The following is a 15,428-nucleotide window of genomic DNA, read 5'->3' on the forward strand; positions in this document are numbered from 1 at the left end:
AACTAAGTTATTGGATTATGTTTATTTCTCTCATTTCATAAAATAATGTGATACAAAAATTATATCACATACAGCTGACATGCTAAAAGACAACACTGGCATCTCCCATCTGTAACTGTTGACTGTGGCTGAGTTTATACAGATAGCATTGCAACACTTTACACATATGACTGTATATGGCAAATCTAATTGTTTTACTACAGTACATTTACTGCATGAACCTACAGCATTCTCATTTGACTGCTCAACAACTGCATTTGCAACATCTTCAATCATTTCTGGAATTTCCGATTTATGCTCTCTTTCTTGTTTGACTGCCTTATGGCTTATGTGATATGCAAAATTCACTACCTTTTCTCACTCACAGCACCATATTTCCCACATAAGTAATTTTTTAACTAATTTTTTTTATTTTTTTATTGCCAAAATCTCTTCACTATGATCTGGTTAGGTTACCCACCAAGTTTGAGGATATTTCTTCTGCTTGTTCTCTACATATTTGCTCTGAATAGGATTACTTTAATTTGAAATACCGTGTGTGTGTGTGTGTGTGTGTGTGTGTGTGTGTGTGATATTATATCGATTCATTGTTGAACAGATGTTTTTCTACTGATCTTTTAATAGGAATTCAGTCAGTTACGAGAGAGAGCTCATGATTTAGAAAAATTCGATGCCAGAGTTCCAGATTTTACCGAACAGAAATTTTTTTGGTCATTGCCACTTGAGGAGGACAGTATTCCTGTGGATATGACAATATCTCATGGTAGGTGTCTCTCATTCCTTTCATACTAATAGAATTTAGAGATATAATATATGCTCACACATAGAGAATATTCATTCCTTTAAATATGTTCAGAATAAACCATCATATAATTCCATCATTCCTTCTGCATCATTGTAGAAGAAATAGATGTGAGATTTTACATATGTGGCAGAAAAGATTTGTATGAGAGGGACAGCCTACACCTGAATTCATTTGCCATCAGAAGCCTGGAAAATTTACTAATTGGCGAGACATCTAATGCAGAGAGTCAGGAAAACTAGATCATTAAGAGAGGAATGAAGAAAATGTGTGTGAAAGTTCAGCTATGGTATGCAAACATGACAAAGATATGAATGGCAAAGGGTTGGGGAAAATGTGCTTTAGATTTACACCTTAAGTATGTCTGGGGAGGGAAAAGAGAAAGTTCTACAAGGCCAAACAGACTGCATATCCAATTTTATAAGAATAGGCTAGGTGGTAATTTGTTATGTCTATACACAAATGCCAGGAGCATCAGAAACAAAGGGGTTGAGTTCGTTGCTTTATTGAATATGATGTTGTTTGAGATTGTTGGCATTAGTGAAACCTGGCTATCAGAATCAGATATGGTAACTGGGATCGAGTGTAACAGGTATACTATTTTTAGGAATGACAGAAGAGATAGGAGAGGAGGGGTAGTACTACTAATGATATCAGACAACTTAAGTCCAATTAGAGTAGAAATGCAAGAAAACAGTGATGGTAACAATGTCCTATATAGCAGCAAGTTTGAAGCTATCTGGTGTGAAGTGGAAGCTAACAAAATGAAATATGGTAAGGTGTTGCTGCACACCTGCCAGCTTAGTTGCAGGGAATGAAGAAATGCATTGCCAATTTAGCCTTATGGGTACTAAATGAGTGATCATTATGGGTGACTTTAATTATCCAAACATCAATTAGGTAGAAGAGAAATCTCTTCTACCTAAGAAGAAAAGATAAGAATGAAGAAGAATTTATTGAACTGTTGAAAGACAACTTTCTAAAGCAGCATTTGAAAGAAGTAACTTGAGGTCAAAGAGTGTTGGATTTGTTCATAGTGTCAGAAGGTGTCAATGTTAAGAATATGACCATTTTACCACCCATTTGTGATAGTAATCATGCCATTCTTTCTTGGGAAGTATCTAATTATATGGGTGCTCCCATTAGAACAGGTTACATGCTGTGAACTACAAAGCTGGAAATTATGGTCAACTTAGGAGAATGCTATCTTTGGACCCATGGTATCAGTTACTGAATGGGAAAAATGTGTTGATCTGTTGATCCACAGCGACGGAATCCATACTGGCAGTTATTTATTAGGCAGGTAGCTTCAAGGTAGTGTAGGAGTTGGGAATTGATGATTTTTTTCCCATTACTTTATACAGAACTGAAGTGAGCGAGATGGGGTGGTAGTTGGGTGGCATTGACTCATTGCCCTTCTTGGGAATGGGTTGAATATAGGCCAATTTCCAGGCTGTGGGATAGATACCAGTGGAGTAAGACAGTATATTCAGGCGACATAGGACAGGAGTCAGTTCTGGTGCACAAACCTTCAGGACAATTGGAGGAATGCCATCAGGGCCAGGAGACTTTTTTGTGTCTAATTTGGACAGTATTTTACTGATCTCTTTCTGGCAAAAGGATATGGTGGGGATTGTATGTTGGGCATTTAGAATGGTTGGGGAACATTTATCATTGTCAATTATGCATGCATTGGAAGCAAAGTGTGAGGCCAGGAGATTGGCCTTTTCTATAGGTGATGATGCAATAGAGCCATCTGGGTATGATAAGGGTGGGAATAGTGTTGGGCAGAAGTTTTGACTGATTGCTTTGGGGAGACACCAAAGGCTTGGCTGCCGTTTGGACAGGCTTCTAATTTTCTGCTTTTTGCTCTTTTGAACTCTGTTTTGGATGCATTGATTGTTTTTTTGCATTTTTTTCGGACTTGGGTATGAGCTCTAAAGGAGGATGGAATTCTTCATTTGAGTCAGGTAGGGTATGTTTGGTTTTTCATTTGAACAGCCTTAGTGTATCTTTTGGAAAAAATATACACTAATATATAAACAAAATATATTAGTGTATATTTTATAAACCTATTTTTCCCTAACTAAACCCTGTTTATATAAAAATATAAACAGGGTTTAGTTAGGGAATGGCTGGTCAGAGTACTGTGGGAAATGTATGTTTCCATGCCAGTGAGGATTACTTTGGTTATAAGTTCGGTGCATATGTTTGGGTTGGAAGGTCAGAAGCAATAGTCCAACCATGGAAACAGAGGCTGTTCCACTTGGCACTGTTATAATGCCAAACTACTCTTGTATGGGAGTGGCTGTGTAAGCATTGTTGCATGGGGGTGAGGAGATGAGTACTAGATTGTGGTCAGAATTGCCTCGGGGGGGGGACACTACATTCGCTGTGTATTTGGAAGGGTCATTGGTGAGGAAGAGATCTAGGGTGTTCGGAGAGTGGTGTGGGCTATCAGGTATTCTGGTTGGCATCTGAACAAGTTCTGTAAGGTCATTAGTTATGGCAAATGTTTCAGCATCTCTGCTTACAAGATCTGTATGGCTGGATGAGGAAAGCCGGTTGGTGTTGTGGACATTAAAATCTCCTAGGAGGATGATTTCGCTGTTAAGAAAGTGTGACTGGAGAAAATCTATTTTTAGGGAGAGGAAATTAAACAGCTCAGAGTGGTTGGTTGCATTGGGGGAGCGATAGAGGCAGCAAATGAATTTGACTGAGTGGGGAAGGGATATTTTCAACCAAAGAAGGTCAAAGTTGGGTGATTCTAGGTTGGGTGCTCTCTGCAGGGTATGTCAGAGCAGATGTATACGCAGATACCACCTTTGGGTCGAAAGGAGTTAAAGAGTGTGTAGTTTGGAAAGTTGAGATAAATAGTGCAGGGGTGGAGGTGAGATTTGAGTTTCTGCTAGAAAAATTACGGTGGGGTTTGGTAGACTGAAGATGGTAGTGGATACTATTAAGGTTGGAGTTTAGGCCACAGATGTCGATGAAGTGGATATGTAGGGTTTTGCGAATCATATGTTTGACCACAAAGGTCATGTCTTGCATGTTTCCTATGCAGTACCTGCACACTGGTCTCCATGGTGGCTGCTAGTGGCATCACTTGATTTTTGCACCAGTTTAACTTGTCTGTAATCGATGATCCAATTATTGTCACCATCTTGACATTTTTCTTCAAGTTCTCTTCGAAGCTGGCATCCTTGTTTCCTTTGTGCAAATGTTAGGTCTAATCGAGCATGCATGTGTGATTGGGGACAAGTGTCTTTGAACTTGTTGTCAGTTGCTGTTATTAGTTTTGATGTGCTTGTCAGCATGTCGCAAGTCACTTTTACTATTCTTGGAAAGTTCATTTGGTCCTTTCTTTTATTTATGGGTCTGAAACTGTGGCACCTAACAATATTTTTAGAATTGATGTTACATTATTCTGCTAATTTGATGGTCTTCCTTCTTTTAGTGCTTTTCCGTTTTCCTTTGGAAAGTTCAAAATCATGACATTGAATTTTTTGTTTTTGGCCTCCATCGAGTCATGCACTGTTGATGCAATTAGGTCACAGAGTTCATTTGCGGGGAAGGGTGAACTTGTGTTGCTGCGCTGATCATCAGTTAGTAACCAATGGCAACAGAACTTGCACATTATACCCTTTTTTTTTATCACTAACATTATTTTTACAGCTGTGGCACTTTGTGGGTTTGTTGGCAATTGATGCCACTACACTGGCAAGACACGGGGTGCTTGTTTGTCATTGGCTTTTTGGCACCATCTTTGCTTCGCATGGTAGGCAAAGCGGACGCTTGCACATGGCTGATTTTTAGATTGAAATATAACTGATTTAATGCACTAAAAGTGTTCACAGGTTGTCTGAAGTTATCGGCTGTTAAGATTTCTGTTTGATGTTTGATTTGAATGCAGTAGTGATAAATGATGAAAAAAGTTTGATGTGAAGTTAACTATCTTTATATACAAATAGCCTAATTGTGAAGATACTTCACATACTAACTTTTGTTCACCTGTGCTTGGGAAGTATGAGAACAATATAATTTCTTGTGAAGTATAATTTATTTTGTGATGTGAGACATCTTGCTACACTTGTATTAATATACATCAATCTCTCAGTTATTTGATCCTCAAGTAACCAACCTTCAGTTCATCAATCCTTGGTGTTAACTTATCTGATATTTAGAACAGCACTCTGTAACTATACAATTTAGTTAGCTGACCAGAAAGTTGATTTCCCAATGCACTGAACATTTGAGAGATCATTTTTTTTATTTTTATTATTATTATTATTTATTATTATCTTGGGCAACTCCAAGGAGTCGACAGACTCATCGAGGGAGGCCCTAACATCATGTCAAGAGCAGCTATTTGACATTCACACAGTATCTATCATACCTCGCCTTGAACTCATTCACAGTCATAGCACCCACAACATACTCTGGCAGCTTATTCCACTCATTCACCACTCTCCAAGTAAAAAACCTAGTTCTAACACCCCTGCTAACCACACTCTTTCTTTGTTATGGAACAAAGAAAAAAATCAGCTTGAAACACTATGGATATGGATACAGTTGGATAATTGATACAGTTTAACTGCTGTAAACATACATTCCATTCAGTCAAAGCAGTTAAGATTTTTTATGGATACAGTGTCATATTCAAACTAATTTTAGCATATATGGGCTTGGGTTAGAAATCAAATACTTGACCAAAGATATCATGTGTATAAGAGTTACAAAGAAAATTAAGAGATTGAACAGATGCATCATTGCAGAATCATGTTAAAGATGATGACGATATTGGAAAATAATATAGCATTATTAATATTCAAGAATTACTAAGCAGACCTAGTCTAAGGTGATATGGTCACTTAATCAGAATGAAAGATGAATGGTTATCAAAACTGAAGTTTGAAACAGAAATTGATATGAATGAAATATAGATTAATTGATGCAGTTAGGAGTACTTCCGTTGATCGCAAAATAAGCATGCTTATTAAATCAGAGACTTGACACATAATAGTTCAATTTGATAGAATGTTATTGATAGCAAACTAGTAATGATATGATAATTGCACTATCATTCTCTAGAAAATTATAATTCTGTTGTCAAAATAAGCATGCTTATTAAATCAGAGACTTGACACATAATAGTTCAATTTGATAGAATGTTATTGATAGCAAACTAGTAATGATATGATAATTGCACTATCATTCTCTAGAAAATTATAATTCTGTTGTCTTTTGATATATTAAAATATGTTGTATTTCTTTTAATGCATTTTATTATATAGGTAAAAATTCTGAAGATTCTCTGATTCATGTTGCTACATTGAACCCTGTCTGTGTGTTTAGTATGAACCCATATCGAAAACATTTATCCAGTTTTAATATCACACATCTTTTTAAACAAATAAGAGGTTATTTACCAATGATCAGTATTGCAGCATTGGGACAGTCATTATCTGGATGGTTAATTATACATGAGCAACTGGTATGTTGAATTTTGATTTGAAAATTTCACAAAAATGCTTATATATTTATATAACTTTATGCATGCATACTTGCTATATTAAATGCATTCAGTTTAATAAAGTAATGTAATCCCTCAGTTGTTGGGAAATCAGTTTGCTTGCTGGATATTCATTGAGAGTACAGTTAGCTGAAGATAGTGCTGAAGGTTTTGTTTGTATGAAAATCAGATTATTGAGAGATCACTGTAGTAAGTAATGTTTAATATTTTATGAAAATCCATCTGAAATTCAATTGTGTTTGTATGTTGTTGATAGATGAAATATACTCACATCATGAATTAAGATATAATTGAATTAAACAAGAGCTGTGAAATCTAATGGTTGTAACGAATACTTCTAAGGGCAGTTACTCTTTATTATCAGCATCTTTTTTTTTTACTCGTGCTATGTCCTATTTTTGTATAAAAATAATTTCTTTTGCAGCTCATATCTATTTGTCTATTTGTATACATACACTCATACACACCAAACTCCCACAGTACATACACATGATGTGATGTCAAATTCTTGAATGCATATTGAATCCCTCCCTCGATGAGTCTTTGGACTCCCTAGAGGTGTCTAATAATAATAATAATAATAATAATAATAATATATGCATAAACTATATTTGCTTGCCTGTTAGTTTAGTGACTACTCTCACCTTTGAAGTAATCCCCTTGTGTAAGAATGCACTTAGATTATGCTGTCTTAAGTGCCATTGTTCAAAACATTTCTGAACTCGTATTTTGGAATGCTTTTTATTACTGTCACCACATGACACTGGATGTCAGGAAATCTGCTTCTTTTCATGGCATCATTCAGTTTTGGGAACAGCTAAAAGTCACAAAGGATGAAGTTTGATGAGTATAGAGGAAGATCCAATTTTATGATTGACTTTTTAGCTAGAAACTCATGGACAGCTGTAGCATCATGTGCAGGTGCATTGTCATGATGGATGATCCAGTTTTTCAATCAAGGTTCAGGCGTGTTCTTATGAATGGCTTCATGTAACTTTGCCAGCACTTCTAAATTACAATGATGGTTCACTTTTTGTTCCTGCTTAATGAATTTAAAGTGAACTGTGCTCTTTCAGCCAAAACATGCAGTCTTGATCTGCAATCATGACATTCACACATTTTTCAGTCTTGTTGAAGATAATGTTTTCAATTGTATGTTTTGGTGTTTTCTTTCTGAGTCATACTGAAAGTACCAAGTTTCATCATCAGTAATAACTATGAAAAACAGCAAATTGTGAAAGAGAGAGAGAACAAACATGAAGCCACTACTGCATTTGATTTTCACTCAAAATTTTGCAGTACCATATTTGCAGAAATTTTTCTCATTCCCAAATTAGCTATTAATTCCTCACAGTTTCTCTATCTAAATTTAATTCTTCTATTAACCATACCCTTAATTGTCTGTCTGACTGAACTAATTGCTTCTTTCCACATTTTTAACTGTTTAGTGAGTGTGGTTGCCCAATTCTTTTATCCTCTCTCACATCTTTTCATTCCTTTTTCAAACCTTTTGTGCCCTAGACTTTTTTTATTCATGGCATCAGTTACTAGAAACCACTGTTAACATGTTCTAGAGTTTCAGTTGCACTTTTCTCTAACTTTGCACAAAATTTCATGTTAATGTACTTTTCTAAATTTGGTTTACTCAGTTTTCTACTGAAGCAGCAGAACATGTGCTAATCAGAGCTTGTCAATTACTGGCTTGATTGTTTTGATATTATTCAAGGCAATAGCATAGACATGTCCAAACATGCACAATCACATGGTTCTGCCTGACTCACCATATTCACAATAATACAAGGCCATTCCGGGAATCACACCTCATATTACGAGTTCCTTATCATATTTGGAAAAATGTGACCAACATTAATCCATAATTTCTCATGTTGTGCTCTGTTAGTAGTCATCTATTCAATTGCTGAATATCAAGACTATGAAGTTAGTATTTCACAGTCTCGATTAATAATTTAATCAAGTCTATTTTTCATGAATATCAAATTATCAACATTGATAATTTAGAAGTGGAACAACCAAATTGTATTATTGTGCAATGAAACCTGTGGAGAATTCATGACTAAACAAACACACATAATAACCACAGTAATAAGTTTTAATAAGTAAATATTTCATCCTAAGTATCTTAGGACATCATCAGTACAGTTAATTCAAACAATACTAGGAATAACATACAGTTTGGACAGATGATTACAATAGAATCCCAAAATGCGTGCAGTAGCATGTTATAGAATTAAATTAAAATATATCTATAACACGCTACTGCATGCATATTGGGATTCCATTGTAATCATGTCATGTTGCCATCATTTCATATCTTGGTTTAAGCCAATAAGAATACAATTTGGTCAGCTAAACTCCAAATTGCCAGCCCATCCGTGTTTATTCAGTATCCAGGTAGATACCCAACAGGGTGCACCATGAGAAGATGAGGATTGGACATTAGGTCAGAAGCCCTGATCGGTTCTCCGCATTCCTTTAAAGGCTATGTGGAGATCTCCTCTCAGTTATACAGCTTTGATCCTTAAGCACCCTTAGTAACGATGTAAATTTTTCATGTAGTACTATCATATCCTGTACAACCCTTGAGGGTACATGGCAGGAATTTGATGATGATTGTAATCATGTGCCTTAACTGTATGTTATTCCTAGTATTGTTTGAATTAACTGTACTGACGATGTCCTAAGATACTTGGATGAAATATTTACTTATTAAAACTTATTACTGTGGTTATTACATGTGTTTGTTTAACCAAATTGTATCCTATATTGGTAAGAACTTAAATATTCATTATAATAATATGTCATTATAATAGTCATGCACCATCTGAAGAATTATTACCTGACTGTGTTTATAGAAATGCCATTTTAACAAACTAACTCACTAAGACAAATTACTAAAATGTTCAGAGGTGCAGTGCCATACTAAATTCACCATAGAAAATTTTTTGCAACAACAAACAATTCTCAGTATCCTTAGAAGTTTTCTATAGAAAATGAGAATTCACTATATTTCGTTAAACAAGATTACAGTTGTTTGTTATTAGACACACATGTTTACAAGAATAATTTATTTATTCATATGGAGTTTCCTCCCTTTTCACCCCTGTCCCTATTGGGGCGAGTTGAACTCCCTCATGGGGGTTAAGTATTTATGGCTGTAAATCCGTGTGTGTTCATGGGGCCGGTTTGCCTGCTTGCGGGATGAAAAACATCAGATAAACTGGCGGAAAAAATCCTACTGCCCGAGCCCAAGACTGGCTAACTTGGCTGTGCCTGAGGAAGATCCTCAAAGTTCTTCACGTCTTCAGCAGGAATCGAACCTGGGACACTCCTTCCCCAGCCATATGGTTGCAAAGCACAAAGCCACTAGGCTAGCCGTGTGGACACACAAGAATAATGAATGATGATTTTTATTACTGCAAATATTTCGGACAGAAATTCTTAGGCTATCATCACTGCATCAGCTTAATAACAAAGTAAAGCTAGAACAAAGAATGTCAATTCTATTTACAGAGCTGCATCACAATGCCAGAGTGACACCATTTGAGTGGTCAAAAAATAAAATGCGGTTACTCTTAAAACTAAAATTAAAATAATTCTGAATATAATAAAATAAAATTTACATAAATAAAATGACTGAATGACAAAGTATTATATATTTTAAACAAATGGGGGATGGGGAGAAGGGAGGCCCACTATTCCTGCCATCTTGGCAGCAGATAGACTGCCAACTGATGTAAAGGCAGGTATCAGACCAGAGGATATTTTGGTCATTGTCCACTCCATGCTGCACAAAGCCAGATTTTTTGGGTTTATGGGTGTTGATATAAGATTTGTGTTCTAAGATGGTATATACAATGGTAATATCCTAATTACCATCTTTTACAGATGGTAATTAGGAGGTGATTATGTTGATAGGGAAGAATAGGGACTGAACTGTATCTTTGCAGTATCTTTGCAATTGCCTCTGAGATGCCTGTGATGTATGAGATAGAATATTGCCATATAAGCTCAGGGTTCTTCAGAATAGGTTTGTATATATCTGGGATGCATTTAAACTTCCTTTAGGTGAAGCCATTCTGTAGTATGATACACTTGATGGTGTTCAGTTCTTGTTGGCGAGCTTGGGAATCGGAGCAGATTAACATGTGTTCTGTTGAGCAAAGATTTGAAGATGCCTATTTTTTGAGATGGATGATAGCTGAATCTTGTTGTATGTAGCAGCCTAGAAGGAAGGTTTATGGTGAACAGATGTTGCAAGTATTCTAGATGGGATACTGGAAAGAAGATGTCCAGAAATGCTAATTTTCCCTCTTTTTTTTTTTTTTCTTCCACAATGTAGTTGATGCATGAGTGTAGGCTGTTAATTTTGGTTAAGAAAGTCACCCAAAATGCTTCTGAGTCTGGCAAGATGGTGAACTTAGACTTTGGTGTTGGATTAGGTTTGAGCAGTTATTTAAAGGGAGTGCTGAAGCACTTCTACACCACTCAGACTTACCATTCTCCTTATATGATGATCTTTTTTGTTCCTGAAATTTATCTGAAAAGTCCAATACATCTTATAAACCAGTGCATCTTATACACTGATGTTAGAGCTACGGTACATCATCATTTGTCGGTAATGTTTGATCAGTTTGAATGGTTGCATGGTCATTAACAGTCACACATTTAAACTAGTAATCATTATAATTAAAATTTTTTTTTATAATCCATGGATTCTGCAAAGCACAGACATAGCTATACATGATTGCATTAAGTGTAATGTGATTAAAATATTATGCAAGAAAGAATGGAAATAGGCAGCAGAGTGGTACTTCGAGCCTCTGCCTACCAAAAAAATGGCACAAACTTGGAGGAAACAAGAGCAGCAGTTAACATAAGCAAATTCTATAAAAGCATAATATCTGCAGAAAACTGGCAAAATGGCCACAAATTGAAAATAAATTAAAAACCTGGATACTGGATCAAAGAAGATCTAGTTGCTGCATATCTACAAAAATGATTATTCAATGAGCAAAATTATTGGCAATAGAAAGAAAGAAATATCATCGATTTTACAGGGTCGCCATCATGGTGCTTTAGATTTATGAAGAGAAGTGATTTATGCATGCATGCAAAAACGCATGCATAAATCATTTCATAAATCATTTGTGAAAGTATCACAAAGAATTCCAGACGAATTCGAAAATAAAATTGAGTTTCACAGATTCATCATAAATGCTAGGAAATGACAATTTTCAACTTTCACAGATAGCTAATATGGATGAAATGACTCTGACTTTTGATGTGCCCTTGAACAAGACTGTTGACTCCAAAGCTAAAAAAAAAAAAATACTGTTGTTAAAACTTCTGGTCACTAAAAAACCCACTATTACTGTTGTTTTATCATGCTGTGTGGATGGAACAAAATTGCCATTTTTTTTAATTTTTAAAAGAAAAACAATAGCCAAAGGAAAACTTCTCAAAGGAATTTATATTCATATTCATCCAAAAGGATGGATCGGTGAGGAAGGGATGAAGTTTTGGATAAAGAAGGTGTGCTCTGAATGTCCTGGCAGTTTACATCAGAAACCTGCTTTGTTAGTATGAATCAGTTTAGATGCCATAAAACTGAAGCTGTTAAGAATGAACTTCGCAAAATGAACACAAAAATAGCTGTAATCCCAGGAGGACTCATCTCTGCACTCCAACCTTTAGATGAATCAATAAACAAACAATTTAAAGGATTTATGCGGAACAAATCGTAAAATTTGGATGCAGTTTCCAAATTTTGAGGAAACATCTATAGGTAGGATATAGAAGGCCACAATTTTGCAGGTGTGCAAATGGGTAAAGAGTTCATAGAATGAAGTGAAATCTGAAATTATTATGAAATCTTTTCAAAAGTGTGACATTTAGTAATTCTCTTGGTGGTATGGAGGATTACTTATTTCAAGTAATCTTCCCTACCACCAAGACAGTGATGACTTGGTTTCTGATGAAGAATCAAGTTCAGAAAATTTAGGGCATGAAGATGAATTAAAAACAAAGACTAATGAAATTTATAAAAATTATTTTGTTTATATATATATATATATATATATATATATATACATACATACACACACAAGGGTATCCCAAAATTCACGGCAAGAAGTAATTTTGATAGAAAACACAGGTTTTTAATTAAAAATTGTAATTTCTTATTGATTCATAAAGTATACAGTATAGGGTTATGCATGGAATAGCATATCGGATAAATGGCCTCCACGGCTTTGCTGGCACATACGCACTCTTTTGTCGAAATTTTCCATGACCGTTTTGCATAAATGTGGCTGAATTTTGTTGATACAGCGCTCAATTTCCTCCTTCAAGGCGTGAGTGGTCGTGGGCTTGTTGGCATAAACCTTAGACTTCAAAAAACCCCAAAGAAGAAAGTCCAACGGCGTTAAGTCACATGATCTGGGTGGCCAATTCTGATCACCAAAACGGGAAATTACATGACCAGGAAATGACTCATGCAGCAATTGAATTGTTTCTTGGGCTGTATGGCATGTGGCACCGTCTTGTTGAAACCACATGTCGTCCACATCCATATCTTGCAATTTAGGCACAAAAAACTGGATTATCATGTTGCAATAGCGAGCAGCATTAACTGTTATTGCCTTACCAGCCGCACTTTCGAAGAAGAATGGACCAATGATGCCTCCAGCCCAAAATCCGCACCAAACAGTGACACATTGTGGATGCATTTGTTTCTCAACAATCACTCGTTGATTTTCTGAACCCCAAATGCGACAATTTTGTCGATTAACGAAGCCATCAAGATGAAAATGAGCCTCATCGCTGAAGATGATTTTGTTCAAAAAATAAGCATCCACTTGTTGTTGTTCCATCATCCATTGAACGAACCCTCTTCACTGTGTGTGGTCATTTTTAATAACCCTGAACTGTCAGCTCTCACGGTGTCTTTTTTTTCTCGTTGGCAACACTTTACCACACAAATGGCGCTAAATTTAAATCTTGCGTGAATTTTGGGACACCCTATAGATATATGTATATACACACACACACACACATGTCAGTCTACTATCAGTGATTTACAAAAGTCTTAGCTCATAGGCTTTGGACTCTGGACTTAGCACAACCAAAAGAACAGGCAGGCTTTTAAAGTAACTGTAGTACAGTGGATCATATTCATGTTGTACAACAGATTATTGAATGATATAATGAATATTAGTTACCATTACGTCTTAGTTTTATTGATTATGAGAAAGCCCTTGATTCAGTAAAAACTTGTGCAATACTTAAAGCATTACGGAACTAACAAGTGGAGGAGTCATGTCAGAACCATCAAATCAGCATACATCAGTTCCACAGCAGTAATTTCAGTGGAAACATCTCTACTGTGAAAATACAGAGAGGTATAAGACAGGGCGACACAATATCTCCAAAATCAAATCTGTATTTGATTTTGGAGATATTGTGTCGAAATAGAATGGCGAGGAAAGATTAACAAAACAAGTGTTCTCTGCCAGGTTGGCAGGAAAACAACCAAGAGGAAGACCAAAATATAGGTGGATTGATACTGTACAAAGTGCCTTAAATGATAAAAATATAAGATCTGATAATGTTGGAGTCTTGACAAGTAACAGACTGATTTGGAGGAAAATTGTAGATAGGAAGTTAATAATGATGTAAATTTTTCATGTAGTACTATCATATCCTGTACACCCCTGAGGGTACATGGCAGGAATTTGATGACGACGACTTCAACTGCTCATGAATTACAGACTTGTATCCAAGAACTCCAGATTGCTAGCAAAACAGCTGGCCTAAAGATAAACCTGAAGAATACCCAAGTTATGTTCAATAGCTATGTTCAACCAGAAATAATAAAAATCAATAATGATGAAATTAAACAAGTAGGTCACATATACTTAGGACAACAGATATCAATGGAACAAAATATCATGGACAAAATTAAAAGATGCACGATGCTTGTGTGGAAAGCATTTGGAAAACTACATTCCATATTCAAAAGCCAACTGCCATTATGCTTGAAAAGAAAAGTTTTGAACCAAAGTATTCTTCCTATATTGGCATATGGCTGTGAAACTAAATGCAAAGGAAATTTAAAAATTAAGAACAGCACAATTTAGTATGGAAAGAAGTATGCTTGGTATCACAAGACTGGATCACAAAAGGAATGCGTGGATAAGAAACCAAACCAAAGTCTCTGACATCTAGAAAGAGCAAAACATCTGAAGTGGGAATGGGCTGGGCATATTGCTCGACGACATGATCAACGATGGTCAAAAGAAGTGCTGGATTGGATTCCATGAGAGGAAAAACGACCACGATGCTGACCTAAATCACTGTGGATAGATGATATCATCAGATTTGCAGGAGTGACATGGGAAAGGAGAGCTGTGGACAGTTTTGGAGTAATCTTGGAAAGGCCTCCATCCAGCACTGGATCGACAATGGCTGATGATGATATTATATGTTAGATTTTTAATACTTTGATTTTTAAAGAATAATTGTTTTTTATCTAATAAACAGATAACACATGTATTAAAATTAAAAAAAATATATATTTGCATAAAAAATTTGATGCATAATTCATGCATCTTATACTGCAAAGAATTTTTTTCCTAAAAAATTTGACATACAAAATGTAATGCAGCTAATACAATGGTGCATCTTAAAAAGCGAAGAATATGTTAAATTGAAATGACTGTCTGTTCGTTATCAAGATTTGGGAGAGCCTCATCCTCATAAATGGCCAGCAGTGATGTGCTTACTCTCCCCCCCCCCCTTTTTTTTTTGTTTAATATATAAAGCTATGTCATTCAATAATTTTCTTTTATTTATCTAAATTTTATTGTATTCAGAATTATTTTAATTTTAGTTTTAATTGCGGTCACATTTTATTTTGTAATCACCTATATTGTGGCACTCTGGCATGTAACCCAATTCTGTAAATAGGATTAACATTCTTTGTTCTATCTTTATTTGTGATTTTTCTGATACATTGATTATGGCTTATTAATTTCTGGCTGAAATATTTGCAATAATGACAATTATTATTCA

General features: G+C 35.6%; 1 protein-coding gene across 3 annotated transcripts in view; it reads left to right on the top strand.

The window, feature by feature from the left end:
- The window catches only part of c12.2 (von Willebrand factor A domain-containing protein c12.2), a 550,347-nt gene that overhangs the window by 341,775 nt on the left and 193,144 nt on the right, over positions 1–15,428 (top strand). For all 3 annotated transcript variants that reach the window (XM_090409563.1, XM_090409565.1, XM_090409564.1), the window contains exons 27-28: positions 625–763; positions 6,097–6,296. In XM_090409563.1, the coding sequence (XP_090265689.1) occupies positions 625–763; positions 6,097–6,296 (339 nt within the window). The remainder of the gene's footprint in view (positions 1–624; positions 764–6,096; positions 6,297–15,428) is intronic.

This window comes from Typopeltis vanoorti, chromosome 19, assembly GCF_054136105.1.
Source record: "Typopeltis vanoorti isolate ZY-2024b chromosome 19, IOZ_Tvanoo_1.0, whole genome shotgun sequence".
NCBI lineage: Eukaryota > Metazoa > Arthropoda > Arachnida > Uropygi > Thelyphonidae > Typopeltis > Typopeltis vanoorti.